General features: G+C 34.1%; 1 protein-coding gene across 1 annotated transcript in view; it reads right to left on the bottom strand.

Annotated features, from left to right (window-relative positions):
- LOC146168086 (CUB and sushi domain-containing protein 1-like) overlaps positions 1 to 14,367 on the bottom strand; it is a 71,482-nt gene extending 57,115 nt beyond the window's left edge. Inside the window, exons 1-7 of the mRNA XM_083386207.1 lie at positions 14,242 to 14,367; positions 14,111 to 14,157; positions 13,940 to 14,005; positions 6,308 to 6,388; positions 3,035 to 3,073; positions 2,725 to 2,833; positions 2,388 to 2,458 (exon numbers count right to left, since the gene is read on the bottom strand). Of these exons, the coding sequence (XP_083242333.1) occupies positions 2,388 to 2,458; positions 2,725 to 2,833; positions 3,035 to 3,073; positions 6,308 to 6,388; positions 13,940 to 14,005; positions 14,111 to 14,129 (385 nt within the window). The 5' untranslated portion in view covers positions 14,130 to 14,157; positions 14,242 to 14,367. The remainder of the gene's footprint in view (positions 1 to 2,387; positions 2,459 to 2,724; positions 2,834 to 3,034; positions 3,074 to 6,307; positions 6,389 to 13,939; positions 14,006 to 14,110; positions 14,158 to 14,241) is intronic.
- Between the last annotated feature and the right edge of the window lie 2,826 nt (positions 14,368 to 17,193).

The following is a 17,193-nucleotide window of genomic DNA, read 5'->3' on the forward strand; positions in this document are numbered from 1 at the left end:
GTATAGTATGTTACTCCAATCCAACATATCAACACACAATTTTAAGTTGTGTAGGCATGGTGTTGATATGTTGGATTAGAGTTGCCACCAGATTTCGCATTTAAATTTGCGGCGGTAAAATAAGTTGTTTCTTAACAGCATTAAGTAATTTTACTAAAGAGAAGCCTCGTTTTAAAATGCAAGTCGCACGAGCCCAGTTAAGGACGTGCCACTTCGCACAATGAAAGTCTCACGCGCGGGACAATAAAGCCCAGCAGGCGGTAAGTCGCTTCGTCACTTCACAAGCTGGACAAAGCAAGCGAATATGAACGAATTCTGTATGAAAGTTTTTCTGCTGCTAGATGGCAGTCGTTAGCTACAAAGTGCTAAAACGCAATATTTCAGGTTTTTACCCCCCAAGCAAAGGCCCCTGGGGGTGCAGCCTCATAAACTTTTACAAAGCACCTACATACCACTCTACGCCATGTCTGAAAATTTGAAGGTTCTACGATGTCTACTTTTTCTATAAAGCTTCGGACAAAAATCGGTCTGAAACATACCATAGGAAACCATAGGAAACCAAAAAAGAATAACGGCAAAAACAAGATATGTCCCGAAAATAAATTTTCGGCCCATATAATAACGGCAAAAACAAGATATGTCCCGAAAATAAATTTTCGGCCCATATAATAACGGCAAAAACAAGATATGTCCAGAAAATAAATTTTCGGCCCATATAATTTGAATGCACTTGTGTAACCAAATTTATATAACTATATACACTTGAAAATGTGTTTTCTAGCCTAATAGAATGTTTTATGCATCTTCATGCTTTTTACTTTTTTTAAAAAGTGTTACTACAATATGCTTATGGGCACAATATTGCTTTGTCACACTTTTCTAAAGTTTAGGGAATAGGCTTGACATTTTGGCTCTAACCGACACCTTTCACGCCTATACTTCCAACAATAGATAGCTTAGCACATTTTAATGCATTTCTGCTATTGACCTAGTTAAACAAACAGGTTGCTTGGGCACCGTTGGCACCCTTCAAAACAATCTGGTCAACTTAATCTTGTTAATGTATTTTTTGTTAGTTTGTTTTTAACTTTCAAACTTGATGAAGCATTATAACAGGTTATTTTTTTTCTTATTACACTTTTTAAAACACAAGTTCACGTACAATCAGGTAACTTAAGATAAAGGCAGCAGGTGATTCCAAAAAAAAGGTTCATGAAATTTGCATTTCTTGTTACCTTAAAAAAACTTTAAATTAGGAAGGCATTATCCCTCATTAATTATTACATTTTTATTTATCAACCCAGCATTTATCTTTGCAAGCAACAGCGATAGCAACAGTTAACTGTTAACAACAGAACAAAAATATTGTTTGTAACTGGTGCTTTGGATTAAATAAATAGAAAAACCTAAATCATTTTTTGCATAATTGGTCAAGGAAACATGGACATTGAAGAGTGAAAGCCTTATCATTAATTCGTCACTATGGTGTTTAATCTGATTGTCTCTGAATGGGACTGAGGGGACAAATATCACACAACTTTTACAGCGCCAAAATCTTATGAAAACAGTATTAACAGCACCAAAATCATTTAAAAATACCATAATAAACTGTATTTACATGTAGAAAGCAGTCAATTTGTTAAATATTTGAGTTACTTTTGTTTGACATAGTGGCTCTTCGAAGAGCATTATGGGCCACAACGACCACTGCCCTGGCTTGTTGTGAGAGCTTTACATTTTGGAAGTTTTGTATGCACCAAATAATAATAAAAATAAGTTTAGTATTCAAAGGAGCTAACAAGCATTTAAACAGAGTTCAACTAGAAAAAATAGCGTCTGGCGTTTCTAAATTATGCTTTGCCAAGTTGTCTGTTCTAGGTTACACTAATGTAATTATAAAAAAAATAAAAAAAAAATTGCATACATCGGTAAACAGGACACAGTTGGTAGAAGTGGTAAAAAAATTAAACAATTTGTATGTATGTTGTTAAACACATGTATGTATACACATGTATGCATGGTACAAAATTAAAACGAACAATGGACATTTAACTCGCCTGAATATAACCAAGTGCCAAAATTAGAATTATTAAGGCGATAAAATATGGGCAAGTAAAGGGCTTTAAACAAACATCTTTTACGGTTAACTTTTTGACATCTATATGGTTTAAAGGTTATATAATAGGGTTTAAAGATATGTTTTTCATTTATTAGAAAACCCCAGGTGGTTTGAGAATATTTTCACTAATGAATCATCATAAATAGGACCTTTTTCAGTTTTTTTATATATAAACCTAATTCCAACCATTGGACAACCTTTACTGGTTGTTCACTGAGTTTAATTACATTAACAACACCATATTTTATAGTAAAACTATGTTATTTACTGTTATTCGTTGATTCATAACAAACACCAGTTTCTACGTCCCAGCAACAATTCCATCTGTAGCAATCAGACCTAAAAGTAATAGAATATTGGTTACAGCTTAAAGTAATTAGATTTTCTTTTGTCTTTTGTCACATGACTTAAGTAACGTTGGGTTATTTTACCCAACAGAGTCAGGTCAAGTCATTTGCAAATGGCAACTTAAAGTGATTTAACTCAAAATCATTGACTTGAGTGATTACAACACTGATTAATACTAAACAACATTTAAACGTTTAAAATAAATATAAGCAAGCAAATTTTACAAAAACAAAAATTGTAAACAAAGTTGAGCATACCATGTGGTGTTGTATCCACTACCACAGTTGTCAGCAAGTTTCAAGCGGTCACAATTTGACAACAAACTGGAGCCCGGGTAACCTGGTTCACCACCAAATTCATGATATCCTACAAAGTTTGTGATACAGATTTTTTTAGCTAATTGTATGACAAACTGCTAGTACAATATAATCCATGCAGAATTACAGGACACATTATTGATCACCACAAATCCATTGAGAATGTGTTATCCCCCAAAACGAATCAACAAACACTTGATTATTGTTTTTAGTCTAAGGAACTACTTGCTAAAATTCCAAAATTACATACTTGCATAATTTTGTGCTCCTGCTCTATTTAGCCTTGTACCTGTAAAATATAGAATTTTGAAGAACATAGTAAAACTTATTGTACTGCTAAACTGGTAACTATGGAACATGTTATAGAGTGCCAGTTTTGTCATAATATTTTGCTTCTCAGTGCACAAATGCAGATTAAATGAATGTGTTAGTTTCCCCAAATGATTACGAAAAGAAAAGAGTATAGTCAGAATAGTAAATTTTCCTTATAAAATGAAGCGGTAAAACAATGAGGTCTGAAATTTTTTATTGCTTTTATCTTCACTTGAAATTTTACATTGATGATGGCAAGAGGTAATGCCAAAACGTTTGTAAACAACAAAATGTTGACCTTATCGAATAGTATGGCTTTATTATTTTTATTGAATAACTGATGTCTGAAAGGTGGGTCAAATATCTTTAATTTGTGTAACCTAAAGCAAAGCTTTTCCTAAAACTATTGCCCAGTTTGAAAAACTTTAATATATAGATCAGTGGAATCAAACCGTGTTTAGTCTTTGACCTCTAAAAAAAATTCTCAAGAAGGTTATGATTTGGCTTATAAAAACTAAAAACTGCAACATGTACACTAACCCTCTGTATAGGTATGTTCTGGCCAAACAAGAAGTTACCAGTGTAATATTAATGCTTATGTTACTCAATAATTTAGAACGACAAGATCACACTTGTATGTTACTAAGTTCAGTTGTTGTTTTAAAACCCTACACATTATTTTGAAAGATTAGCTGTTGTTATATTGCATTTAACACCAAGATCTCTCTCAGAAGTTTTGGTTTTCAGCATTAATTTATTCAAGTGTTGACATGGGTTACTTTTTTTATTGCAACTCATGGGTGACTTTTATTTTTTTTTTATTGCAACAAAATATCATCATGATGGATTTAAGGTTGCTCAAGACAGTATAAAAATGTCTTGCAGACTGTGCTTTATACAAATATGCATGCTGCCAGCTGCAATGCAACATATAGATAGTTTCCGTACACTAAATTTAAACACAAGTTATTGCTATATGAACAAAAAAAATAAATAATGGTCATGCATGTTTCATACGTTTATTTGCAAGTGTGAAATTATCATTTTAAACATTTATGTTGTTACAAACAAAACAAATTTTACAATTTAAAACTTGTTTGTACCTGAAATGCTGTACCAAATACACAATTTTGTGCACCTTTCAGAACCAATAAACAAAACCAACATGATGCATATGTATAAATTACATATCAGTCTGTTAATATATTTAACTTTTAAACAGTCATAGAAAGGGACTTTGTGATGTTTAGGTATTTGATATAATACAATAGAAAACATCAGGAATCTTTAAAGAATAATTTCCAGGTAATTGCTACTTTTGCTTTGGGATAAAGCACAATATACTCCTTGGTGACAAAATAGCAATTTATTAGAAAACAAATCACTAACTATGTATATTGTAATAAAAAAATATAAATCATTAAAATTACTAGATATTTGGATAAAAGGAAACTTGAATAACCTGATACAAATATATTAGTTAACAGGCTGGCAGAATCTTGCCAGCCTTCTGGTGACAAGCATTTTTGGCGTAAATTCTTCGGTTTTTTGGTCATGTCCCCAAACTTAAATGATGTGCTCGTCTAAGGAATGTACCAACCTTGTCATGTTTAGGCGATGAAAAGATTATTAAAAAGTAATGAAATATGAATTGGCACAAAGTTGTGCCGAAATTTTTCGGTGACATAAAGAAATACATATGGGGTATACTGAAGTACTGTCAGGGGGACTGGGGGTGCACATGTCTGCTTTTCTTACTCTAACACTGTTACATAAATAAGCTGTTGTGGGGCGAACTCATGTGCACACATGCAGCTCAAAATCAGATTAAAAAGCGAAAAAAAAGTCCTAAAATTGGGGAGCATTTTTTTTTTGAAGTGGGAGACATTTTTAATAAAAAAATAACAGTGTGTTATAATCCAAGTTAATAGAAATTATTTGCCGAAATTAACACAGTGAAGTGCAACATGCCATAGTATGCATACCTCTTGCCTGAATAGATATTGTTGAGAGACACAAGCATAGCTAAAGGAGACCGAAGTTTTTTGCGAAGCGCGGAAATTTTTTGCGTTTACGTAATTAAAACAGCCAAAAATATAGTTTAAGCCTGAGATGGAACAGCATGGCCTAGTACATCCTTGTTATGCCCATGCGAATGTCATAGCTGACTATTCAACAGGAATGACGACTATCATGTTTGCTTTTTAACTCAATAAAAAAGTATTTGCCAAATCAAGTAAAACTGCAAATATACAACAGTTCTATCGAAAGTTAGTACTTTTTAAACTAATAAACAATCTATAAATTTTTCCCTGTTACAACGCGCTACGCACTTTTTTCAGAATGGCACGAAAAAATTATTTCCTGCCAATTTTAGTGCATAATGTACCTACATATTCAGCATTTAAAAAAAAATATTGGATTGAATATGTGTAGAACAAGCACACGTTTGTTTTGGTAAATTGATCTTTCAAAAAAATTAAAAAAAAAAATTAAAATTTTTGACAAATTTTTTTTTTCACAATTTTTTTTTTTGACCAATTTCTTCGGTTTTCTGTCTGATTCTTCAGCCGAAATAGTAGCCAAGTCGCCAGCTTTCTGCCATAATGTTAGTTAAAGGCAAAATAAATTGTGATATATTATCCATACCGGGTGGCATCCTGGTATTGTAGCCGCTTTTCCAGTAACAACTAATTGACAATCAATATGAAATAGAAAGAGAAACAACACCAGGAAATAATTGTTTGCCTGACTTACTACTAATTCTATAATGAGCCGTATAAATATTTTGCAACAACAATAGCACTTTATACAACTTAGCCATTCTTGAACATACCAATTAAGCAAAACTTTATGCAATAAAACAACACTTTTAAAATAAGTTTTAGCAGTTTCCCATATCCTCTTTGGACAGCAGATTTGAAATTGATTAATTTTATTGAAATCCTAGTCATTGTAAATTTCCACTTTTAAGATGAATAGCCAATTCATAAAGTAGAGACACTTTTTATGTGCACAAATGAAAATTGTGAGTAAACACCTTGTTTGTGTTTCAAAAAACAGTCAAATTATTTGCCCAATTGACTTCAAGTTGAGTTATTTGGCCTCAAAGAGCTGAGTCAAGTCAAATCATTTAAAAAGTGAGTAAGTGCACTCTTTCCCAAGCATTAACAAAGCTGGTATTTTAAATGTTGCATACAACACTACTTACTAAAAAGCATAATGCTGAGGTAGTTGGATGGTGTTTGCTGTGCAATTTGTAGAGTGGCGTACAAATCTGCTGCCGATAAACCTGTAAAACAGTGTAAGTAAGTCAGCTTACCATGTTTAAAAAATTGAATATTGCTGTTAATGTACATTCAAACATTCTTTAACAAAGTTCTAGGCACTAGTCTAGAATCCTACCACAACATTCAAATAATAATTATTAAATTAACGCAGAATATTTGGGTTAGCGTTTGGGTGTGGAACAGTGGGTGGGTCAAGTAATATTATATTTATTATTCAATAGTAATACTTGAACCACCTAAAGCCAAACTCTGATCCACACCCTGACCCAAATAATGTACATTTTTTGTTCTATTCTAGGAGTTCTATTTTAGGTTGTCATGCTGCTTTTTGAAGATAAAAAATTATTGTTAATGTCGTTTATATACATTAAATTTTAATGACCACATGTGGGGCAAAACTATGTAAATCGTACCCTAAGCCTAATGAAATTTTCATGCCATTGCTGTTGCCATTTCTATGAACATATCATTGTTAATGTGGGTTTTCAACATTGTTACTTCTATAGACAAAGCAGCACAGTGTTTTGGATATTCAATATGATATGCCGCTGGCTCTTTCCACCACCAAACCAGCAAAGACATTGTCAGACAAAAAAAAGAAGCTCAACCATCAGATTAACTGAATATGTAATAACTGGGGCGATTATTTTTTTGACCTAAAAAATTGAAATTTTGACCTAAAAAAAAATTTGACAAAATGTTGACCTATTAGAAAATATATTGATTTAAACAACACATTGTTGTTTAAAGTACTGCATAAGTGTCTTGGCATCGTCAACAAAACGTTTTTGATGTTTTACTGACTAACAGTAGAACACAAATCACTTATTTTTTCGGGTTTATGCAAAACTCATGAAAATGCCTTACTATTTTTGTCATTTTAAAGACAAAACAAATATAAAAATACCAAAGAAAAATTACTTTAGAAAAATGTTGTGTAAACATTTGAAATACAACATACTTAGTTATCGACATAGGAAACGTGATAATTGTGAATCACAAGCGAAAAAAGACAGCAAATACTGATCAATACATTAGTCCAAGTTAGAGATAAAGGACCATAAAATAAACCATTTTTTTTAAATGATGTTTCTTTTTAAAAGGTTGAAAAACATAGGGGGCATGCATTTCTCAAAATTGTCAAAACACGGTGCAAAAAAGTTTAAAAATCCTGAAGTAAAACGTAGCCTCATAGTTGCCATTTTTTTCTCACAGTAATCATCTAGATTTACCAAAAAAATAATCTAAAAACATCTATATTTTTATGGAGAAATCTAAAAAATAATCTAAAAATGATTTTTGAAAATATTTAATACTTTTAGACAAAAAATCAACATTAAAAGCTTAATGAACGCCTGAGGCGTTGGCTTAATGCCGTATAAAGTTGCATAAAGGGACTTGCTTGATGCTTTAGATTTAAGATTTCTGCTTTATAAAACATTTTACTGAACATGACGAGTTACTGAAATTTCGATTTTATATCTCATCATTTTTTTTTTTCAATTTGAAAAAAACAAAACTTTTGAAATTACTGAAATATTTATCGTCAATAGCGAATCTGTCACTAATTTAGATTATACAATATTTTTTTATAATAATCTAAAAAAACATCTAACATCTAGATTGTATAATCCTACATCTAGATTCAAACCAAAACATCTAAATCTAGATTAAAATAATCTAGAATGGCAACTATGCGTAGCCTACGCTTCAGGAAAAAGTTCTCTACATTTGGATTTATTACCGTTTACCATAACTTAAACTACAGCAGTATCGAAAGGAAACTTTAATCCTGAATCGGTGTTGCGAAGTTGGAGCTGGGACTCCGGACTACTGCAAACATATTATTTGACCAATGATAATTATAGTATCATTGATTTTACAGTTTTAGGCTAAAGTAATCTTCGGAAAATGAATTGTTAGAGCGGTGTTTCTTAAACGTTATTACCTCACGGCGAACCCGTACATCTCTAAAAACCTGGCGGGTAGCAATAAATGCTAACAAAATCCAAATAATCCTTTTTAATTCCAGTTCATTTTTTAGATTGGAATTGAATATGTCTGACAACACACTGAATTTAAAGTAATCTGCCGTGCTAACTGCGTACCGGTTGCGAATAAAAAACATAGGCCAAGTGGTGAGATTTTGCCTTTACGTACTACATATATAGTTCAGAAATAGCCAAAAAATATGGCAAGTAGCCTCGTTCTATATAGTTTTAGACAAATGTCAAAATTGTTTTAGTAAAACCAAAAAATATTTAGTTGCAATTTTATGGGCCACTGAAAAATAGTCTTTGTTGCCTAGTGCCTACTCCCGGGCCATCATTCACATTTCGGGAACCTCTGGGCTAAACCAAACGATAAAATAAAAATAATAAAAAAATATATGTTTCATATTTCAGAGTATTTTTTCTACTTGACGGGGCGCACCTGCCAACGTTCGCCGCGGTACATCGATTAAGAAGCGCTGGGTTAAAGAATGTTTGAACACGTAATGTAGAATTTGACGTAAAAGTATAATAGGAGTTACTTTTATTCTTGTAACAATACATTTTTGTCAATCAATTTTGTAAAATGGTGTTTACTTTTTGTCAATTTTCTGAAACTGGTGTGGTTACCTATATGGTAAACATCAGTGAAAAATTAAAAAAAAATCGAATTGACCGTAGTTATGTCAAGAGAATCAGTTTTATTTTAGGGATATCCCCATTCTAAAGCATTAGTAACGAAGTCAATAGTAAATTTACCTGCGTAAACCTAGCAAGAATTTTTCAAAAGGTAAGAAGCACTGCAATTTGATCTAAATATTCCAACAACTGGGCCAAGGTGGTCCGAGAACCGCAATAATCGGTAGGATCATTGCACCCGATTCCTTAGAAATTAGTACCATTTTTAAGCAAAAAGGTCTACGACAATTAGTGCATCCAAAGGATCAAAAAGTATGACTTTTAGACTTGGTCTCGGACAATGCACTAATTTGACTTAACAATGTGCTTAAAAAGATTAAGCTTAATAATACTTGACCCGCCTAAACCCAAACGCAAACCAGCACCCGAACCCAAATAATGTGCGTTGAATTAATAATTACATAAACGCTTTAGGCCCCAATATCTCATTTTGTGACGTAACACGTCTCGCTTAGGCTGTATCCCCACGGAACTTCAAGCACGACGCGACAAAATTTTTCTGACTGATCGCTTCGTGTCTAAAAGCGACTCTGTCGAATCCCCACCGGCAAAGAGCGCGATATTGAACAAAGCTAGGTCGGGCTATATAATTCAGTCTTGATCATGGCGGGGGGAATGGAATGGAAACTTTGCAGTAATCTGGATTTGAAAACATAACAAGAGGTTTGTACGACAACGCGGTTTGCGTTAGTTGGGTTACGGGTTTGGGTTAGTTGGGGTACGGGTAAGGGTTGATGTTGGCGTTTGGAAAGAGTTAGTGTATCATAACCCATGCGGCTCTGTCCTAAAACGAGAATTTAGCGCTTTACGCAAGTCTAATTAGGTTTTTAGTAAAAGTTTGGGTAACTTAAACGATATAAACCCGTTGCGCTTTGCGCGAATCGATTACATCAGTTGTTCTTAACCAGAGTGCAATCAAAACCGTTTTCAGGAGTTCGGCGAGAACGTCCTCTGAAACATAAATGCTATTATTTCTATCTAAGTTTTATCTCTTTTATGTGCCAAGGCTTCATGTAACCTTTCAAATTGAAAGTTTGGCCAATTAACCTATTTAAATGCAATATAATAATTTGATTATGCCCAGTTTTAGCTGCATATTAGCGAACGAGATCGCTAAAGAACAACATATGTTTGAAATAAGAATAAATGTTTTATGACGCCATGTTTGAGTCATACCTGAAAACTTTCATTTTTCCGCGAAACAAAAATCTTAGATCCGGCCATTTTAATGGCAAACATAGGAGGAAGAAACGAATACTGAGCGAATGTTTGGGGTTCGACGAAAGCTTGCAGAATAACATGGAGGTTCGCCAAGGTTGTCAAAGGTTAGGAATTAATGGATTACTTCGTTGTTGTATTTGTATTGAAAGCAAAACATGTTCAATCTAAAGCTTTAACCAAATAACGAACCGTGTGCATAGGGTTACCTTTTATGACGTCACATTTTGACGTAACCTTGGGACATTGCGGTATGAAATAACTATGTGAATTCACGTTATGACATGACTTTGTGACGTCTTCTCTAAAAAATTATCGTAAAAAAACGTTAGGTTTTTAATCACGTTTTTAGGCAATTAGAAAAGGCTGTTGACGCTGTGAAGTCAAACGCTAATGAGGCACGTTTTCTGGTTAAAACGTGTTTCGACAGTTTCTGGTTAAACTTGTCGAGATTTGTTCGCCAGTCGGTCGCTCGGGTTGTTCGCTCGCAAGAGGTTTATTTGTTGCGAGATGACATGTTACTCCAAATAGATAAAATAAAATAATATACCCTAGATTACCTAGATCAGCGTGGTCTAACTTCTTTTCATCGCGGGCCAAAAACAATTTTTTTTATCTTGCGGGCCAATGTTTTCAAATAGGGATTCTAGGCTTATTGGTGGCAAATTATACATAGCCCATGGCAGTGGTTCTTAACCTCTTTTCAGCCGCGCCCCACTTTGATAATTTGCATATGCCTTTCGCCACCCCTACGAGAAGCAATTCGGCAATTTTAATTAAATAACACCGAGACAACTTGAAAATAGTAAAGGCTGTTGTCGGTCGCACGAAGCGCGAAAAAAATTGAGTTGAATTGGTTGAATTGGCGCTAAACTGTAAATTCAGGAGGCTTTTCGCATTGGACACACAACAAATTGCTCATGCTCGACACATTGATTTAAACAGTACGTTATCTTGCTACAAAAGATGTGACGACACACAATACAACGGCCATATTGCAAAAACATTATAGATTCGCGCAAAAAAGTTTGAGTCCCCCTGTTGCAAGCCTGTTGTTATATATAAAATATGGATAAAAATAGTTTGACCGGGGAACAATGACATTTATCGTTTATCTATAATTAAGTTAGAAAAATTGTAATTAAATAGGGCCGTTCTACATTCGATGATATGAAAACATGCAATGGCACTCAAAGAGACTTTGGGCTAAAACATAGTCAAGAAAAGTAGAAAAACAAGATTCGCGCAAAGCTCGAAAATTTCTTGCAGTTTCAATGTTAAACATGGCAAAAACAGAGTTTGTAGCCTACAGCGCTTTAGGAGTGGTGTAAAACCCAAACGAAACATTAAAATCATTGCAAACAATTTAAATATTAACTTGGAACTCGCAACCCCCTAAGAATTGCTTGACGCCTCCCTAGGGGGGCGCGCCCACCAGGTTAAGAACCACTGGCATATGGCTTATATATTAACTTTGAAATCTACACCTTTGTTCAGCTACGGTATAGTTATAAAATCAGAAAGGATCATTTACAAAGTTTTTTTGTCCATTGCAATAAGAAAGAAACAAAAATTGAAGTGATATAGATTGCAGCAAGCTGACGATCAGTTCGCGGGCCAAAAAAGCGAAACTCACTGGCCAACTTTGGCCTGCGGGCCTGCAGTTCGCCCAAACTGACCTAAATTGACAGAATGACCAAATGGGGAAGTTCCTTGGTAGTATGTGTGCCGTATTTAGCTAATTGTGTGGGGCTCTACAGTGTATTTTGTCGATCGATTTCAGACACATTACACAACAGTGCTTTATATGTTAAATTGCCAAAATTATTTTGTTTATACATGAGCGATAACACTAAGCTTGAACAAACTTACACGTGTATATACAACATGTTTAGGGAGCCTAACTTGGTGGAAAAATTGACCGGTACACACTCGCGTTTAACGCTTTAATGTGTCGCCTATGAACAATATTACTGCAAACTGGTGACGTTTTTTTACGTTGTAGAATGTAGACCGTTTGCGTGAGCACCACTCCGTTAAACTTATACACGAGAAAGATTTGTGACCTAGTTGTCGAATATTGCCAGTTGAACTAAATCAGCGGCATACAGCACAGGGACGCCAAGCCCATTGCATTTTACAATTTAGGCTACATGCTTTGACTAGCTAGGATGTAAAATTTTATGATTTCGGTTTACCGAACGTTCATCGACATAGTATGCAACAGTACGAAAAAAAGATTTTGCCTATATTTTTGCTTCATTTAAGAAAACTAAGAACAGCAACTGTCACACAAAAGCGAAACATTAAAATGACTAGTTGTTGTGTTAACCATCATCGCTTTCGTGGAATGCAATTAACGCTCAAAACGTTTAATAAGTTTTCTTGTGACTTTTTTAGTCAACCAGATGATCGCGAGTCTCTAAAAATTATTTCAGTCGATCGCAATCCATTATAATTTCGCTACACCTGGACTATAGTATGAGACTTCAGCTAATTAACAAGGACATTTAACAACTTAACATACAATAGTGATCTGCATCTTGATGGCTTCGTACATTTTGTTTGAACACACAAAATTCAGGTAGATTTCGCAAATTATCGGGCTTATCTAGAGATACTACATTGTTTTAAATACGCTATTTAACATATTACTGTTTTTTGTTTTTGTTTTGAGGCTAAAACACTTTGTTTGTTTCTGATAAACAGAAAATATTTTTTGCTTACCTCACCTAATAACCCGAAACGTGTTTGCGTACCTTAAACTTTTTGTACTATTTATTTTGATAGCGCGACAATTAGACGAATAAAGACGTATATCTGTCGTGAAAGGTTGTTTGAAAAATATATTTTGTGAAAGGTTTTTTTAACCGTAATGCATAATATCAACTTGTGTTTAAATCCCTAATTCAGGGGTTCCCAACCTGTGGTACGCGAAGGTTTTTCAGGTGGTACGCGAAGGTTTTTCAGGTAGTACGCGAGTAGCTTTCGTTTTTTCACAAAAACCTGGATTCACAACTTTATGTTTGGTTCATCTGGTTTGGTTTACAAAAAAAAAATCCGAAGCCCATTCACTGTTACGTAAACATCCCTGTTGTTTCGTACCATTACGATCTTGAAAATACAGGCCATGTCAATTGTCAACAAGGAGCACAGCAGTTTGAAAAGCCGTACAACGCTGTGAGACAGTGGGCGTTAACTATGTCAAATCATTGCTTTTGATAGATAGCATCTACTGTTTTATGGCTTAATCTACAAATAGAGTTTAATAATGCTAGTTGTAAGCTAAAAATACATTAAAACATCATTCGAACAAATTAGTTGTTCTGTAAGAAGTGGCACGCGTGACAGTACAGAGCGTCCAAGTGGTACAAGAACGTAAAAAGGTTGGTTCGGCCCTAAAAAGTTAATTTCATTGAAAGAGTGTAGGAGATGTCATGGTTAAAATTTTTTACTTTGTGGTAGCGGTACGTTTATAAGCATTAAATGTTTGTAGGACACCAAACGCTTTTTTTTGACTTTCACCTTTTCTGTGAAATATAGCATATTTATTGTATGTAGGCTAAATAAAACAGGCTATAAATCTCGTAAGTACCAACCACTTATTAACCTTTTTAGTGCCTAACATATTATAAGTGCACAAACCTGCGTCTGAAGAATCGTCATACTGCTTTAGTATTCTGGGACTAACATTCATGTTCAGGACGTTTTCTAGGGGAAAAATGCTTTTATTAACATTAATTTCGTGTTGTTTTTGATTACCATAAGTTGACACTTTATGAAAGCCTTACTGTGGCGCCTCCGAACAAAACTTACCTTTTCGGTAACAAGCCATGAAACTACTAGAGTCGTAGCAGCAACCACTGCGATAAAAAGTGTTTTGTTTAATTTATTATTAACGCGTTTCAAAAATATTATATTTTGTTATATTACGTAAAATGTTTTACCTGTTAATGCACTGAAACTGGTTGAAAATTTGAGGTCCGCAACGTTGCCTGGATACTAATGATACGTCACATGTTGCTTTAGAGGTAGTTGGTACCACAATATAAAGAAAAATAACCACACCACAATAAAAATCACTTTTAAAAAACATTTTTATAAATTTTCTATAACTCTGACATTGCTTTGCTATAAAAAAACAGAACTTCGTGAAAAACCTGCTAAGTTATATCAGTAGTGTTTTGTCCTCAGCCACTTAACATAGAACTAACACAACGCAAATGCATGCGCATTTATTCCGGTCCACGTGGGAAAACGACAAAATACAACGGGCCACTTGCAAAAGCCTCGCGGGCATTGTCGAAACACCTTGAGCTGTAAAGCAACCCACAAAAGAGCTGTCGAACAATGTAAACTCTTGTATACAGTATATTGAATTATGGCGCACTGACCAACACGACGTCACAAATTGAAACGCCGCCAACAAGCTCGTTTCGAAGCAAAATATTTTATCTTTATCATGCGCAAAAAATAATCAAAACACATTTTAGGTAAAAAAGTTCTTAACAAGCATAACATATATAAGTCAAGCGAAATAAAACAAATAATTTATATATATAGGGAATGTCATAAAGTTGCATCATGAAATAATTAATGTTAACAACACCTGCTGTTATCGAGCGAACTCGTGCGCAAATATGTGGCTAAAATAAAGTATAATCGAAAAAATGCTTATATTTGGTTTAAATTTGCATTTTTGTGCTTTGCGTAAATACAAAATATTTTTGCAATAGGACACATATCGTAACTCCATCTCCACAAAAATCTTTTTAACACAATAAGCGCAACGCAGAAGTTTTGCACATTGCGCTTAGGCTATTAGCCAGCGCGTGGTTTATGTGAAGTTTAACCGCTGTTGGGTAAATGCACCCCCCCACCATAAGTTTTTCCCGTAACTTTGTTATAAGTTTGCCGAAATCACATTTATAAATGATATTAAGTCGAGCTATGTGAGAATATTTTATGAGTGCTCAATTCGTCACCACTAAATTTAAAATCTTTTAACACTAAATAAGGAAATATTTTTTCTCGCGTTGCGCCTTCTCTTTGAATAAATCTGAATTTGATTTCATTTGCATATTTGCGTAGAAGTTTGACCGAATACATTAGGTTTATTAACGTTTGTCTGTGTTATGATGTATATTTGTAACGTCATCTCTAAAAAAGTTCATTGTTCTAACGAAAAACCCTGGATCTGCCTTGTTGTAGCATAAACACTTAATATCCACAAATGGGCAACAAGTGAAACCCATGTCAAACATTAATCGCTTACTAACGATTAAAAATAATTCTTTTTTTAAAACACAATGCAAGATTGCACGTTGAAGCGCTAACATTTTATATTAAATCAAGTCGGAAAGTATGCTCTTGGTGGTTAAGTTTAGTAGTAGTTTGTAATATTGCTATGGGATTTATTAGAGTTTGGTTTGGAGACATGGAAATATTCATACTAAATTTCAATTTGGTGAAGTGTTGGCTACTTTATGAACATTCGCGCAGACCGCGAAGAAATGTATTAGGTTATATTGATATTGACGAAGGTATTAACTTGGAATTGGTTATACGCCTCACAGCCGCATAAAAACAAACAAAATTAAATTGCTAAATAGGGGGAAATGTTCATTGGAGCATAATTATATCATTATAATGAGTGGCGAGAATCGCGCTAGTTAACCACCGGTTTGCTCACTTACCCAAAACTGGAGGCCAACATATTCTTTGTACGGGTATTAAAAATAGAAATGATTTAGGTAATAACCACTGCATGTAAAATAGTCCCATTATTTGAAACTAACCACAGCTGGGAACCCTATGTAAAGTGATTATATCAGGATAACTTGGAATTTCTGAGGATAATGCTTCGTGGAAGTTGGCCGGGAAAGAGTTCTCTGAATTTTGTTATTCTTTAGAAGCAATTCGCGCGAACCGGTTGAATCCCGCTTCTAGCCATAATACTCTCGGTGCAATGCACATATTGTAGGGAAGAAATATATTAAACAGAAAAGCAGTGCGAAATCTCCAAAACCTTAAAATGCAATTCGTTTACCAGGCATCTTGTTTTCAGTTTTTACATCGAATTTTTTTATTATAGCATTGTTTTCAGAACCACAACAGCATAACAATATCAATGAAACGAGTTAAGGCTACAGGCCCAACATCACAACCGACAATATTTGTGGGAAATCATAACAAAAATTAGCCTTCGGTAAAACTAACCCTGTTTCTGCTTTAACGCCTTATTTTACAGCATCGCGCCAATGTGTTGCTCTATTTATGGTTGGCATTATAGAAAGAGCGGTCAATTGCCCTGTCGAGAGTTTGGTTGTTTACATAGCATTTATATTACCTTGCTTAACGGAATAACAATATTCTTTGAAATCACGTTTACAAGTTCTCATTTCTCTTAAGTAGCCTACTAGTCTTTTACATCCCTTGTTCCATCAATGGCATTTAACATATTTTAAGTACAAAATTAAGAAACCGAACATCAGTTATTATATTTACATTGTTAGTTTAATCAATCACACAAAAGCAGATTCTTATATTAAAAACCTAAACTTTTATACAGTTGTCCTAAATTAATTATATATTTACGCTTGTTAGTGCTGTTTTACTTGGGAATAGGGTAGAATAACAAAAACGTCGTCTTACCAGGTGTATGTTCGGACCGTTTGTCATCTTTAACGTTACTTTGAGGAAAATGTCAGCTACTAAATTATACAGCTAGTATGTTTTGCGCGTAAATAAATATAATTGGTGAAATACAGACAAAAAACTTTTCCCTGTATAAAGCTTTGTCTGTGGACCTTTTCAGGTAAACACTACATCTACACCAGCGGTTCTTAACCTGTGGGTAATTTCAGGATAGCAGGTGGGTAATCAGCTGAACTAGAATA

Source organism: Ascidiella aspersa, chromosome 1 (assembly GCF_963924565.1).
Source record: "Ascidiella aspersa chromosome 1, kaAscAspe10.2, whole genome shotgun sequence".
NCBI classification, from domain to species: Eukaryota; Metazoa; Chordata; class Ascidiacea; order Phlebobranchia; family Ascidiidae; genus Ascidiella; species Ascidiella aspersa.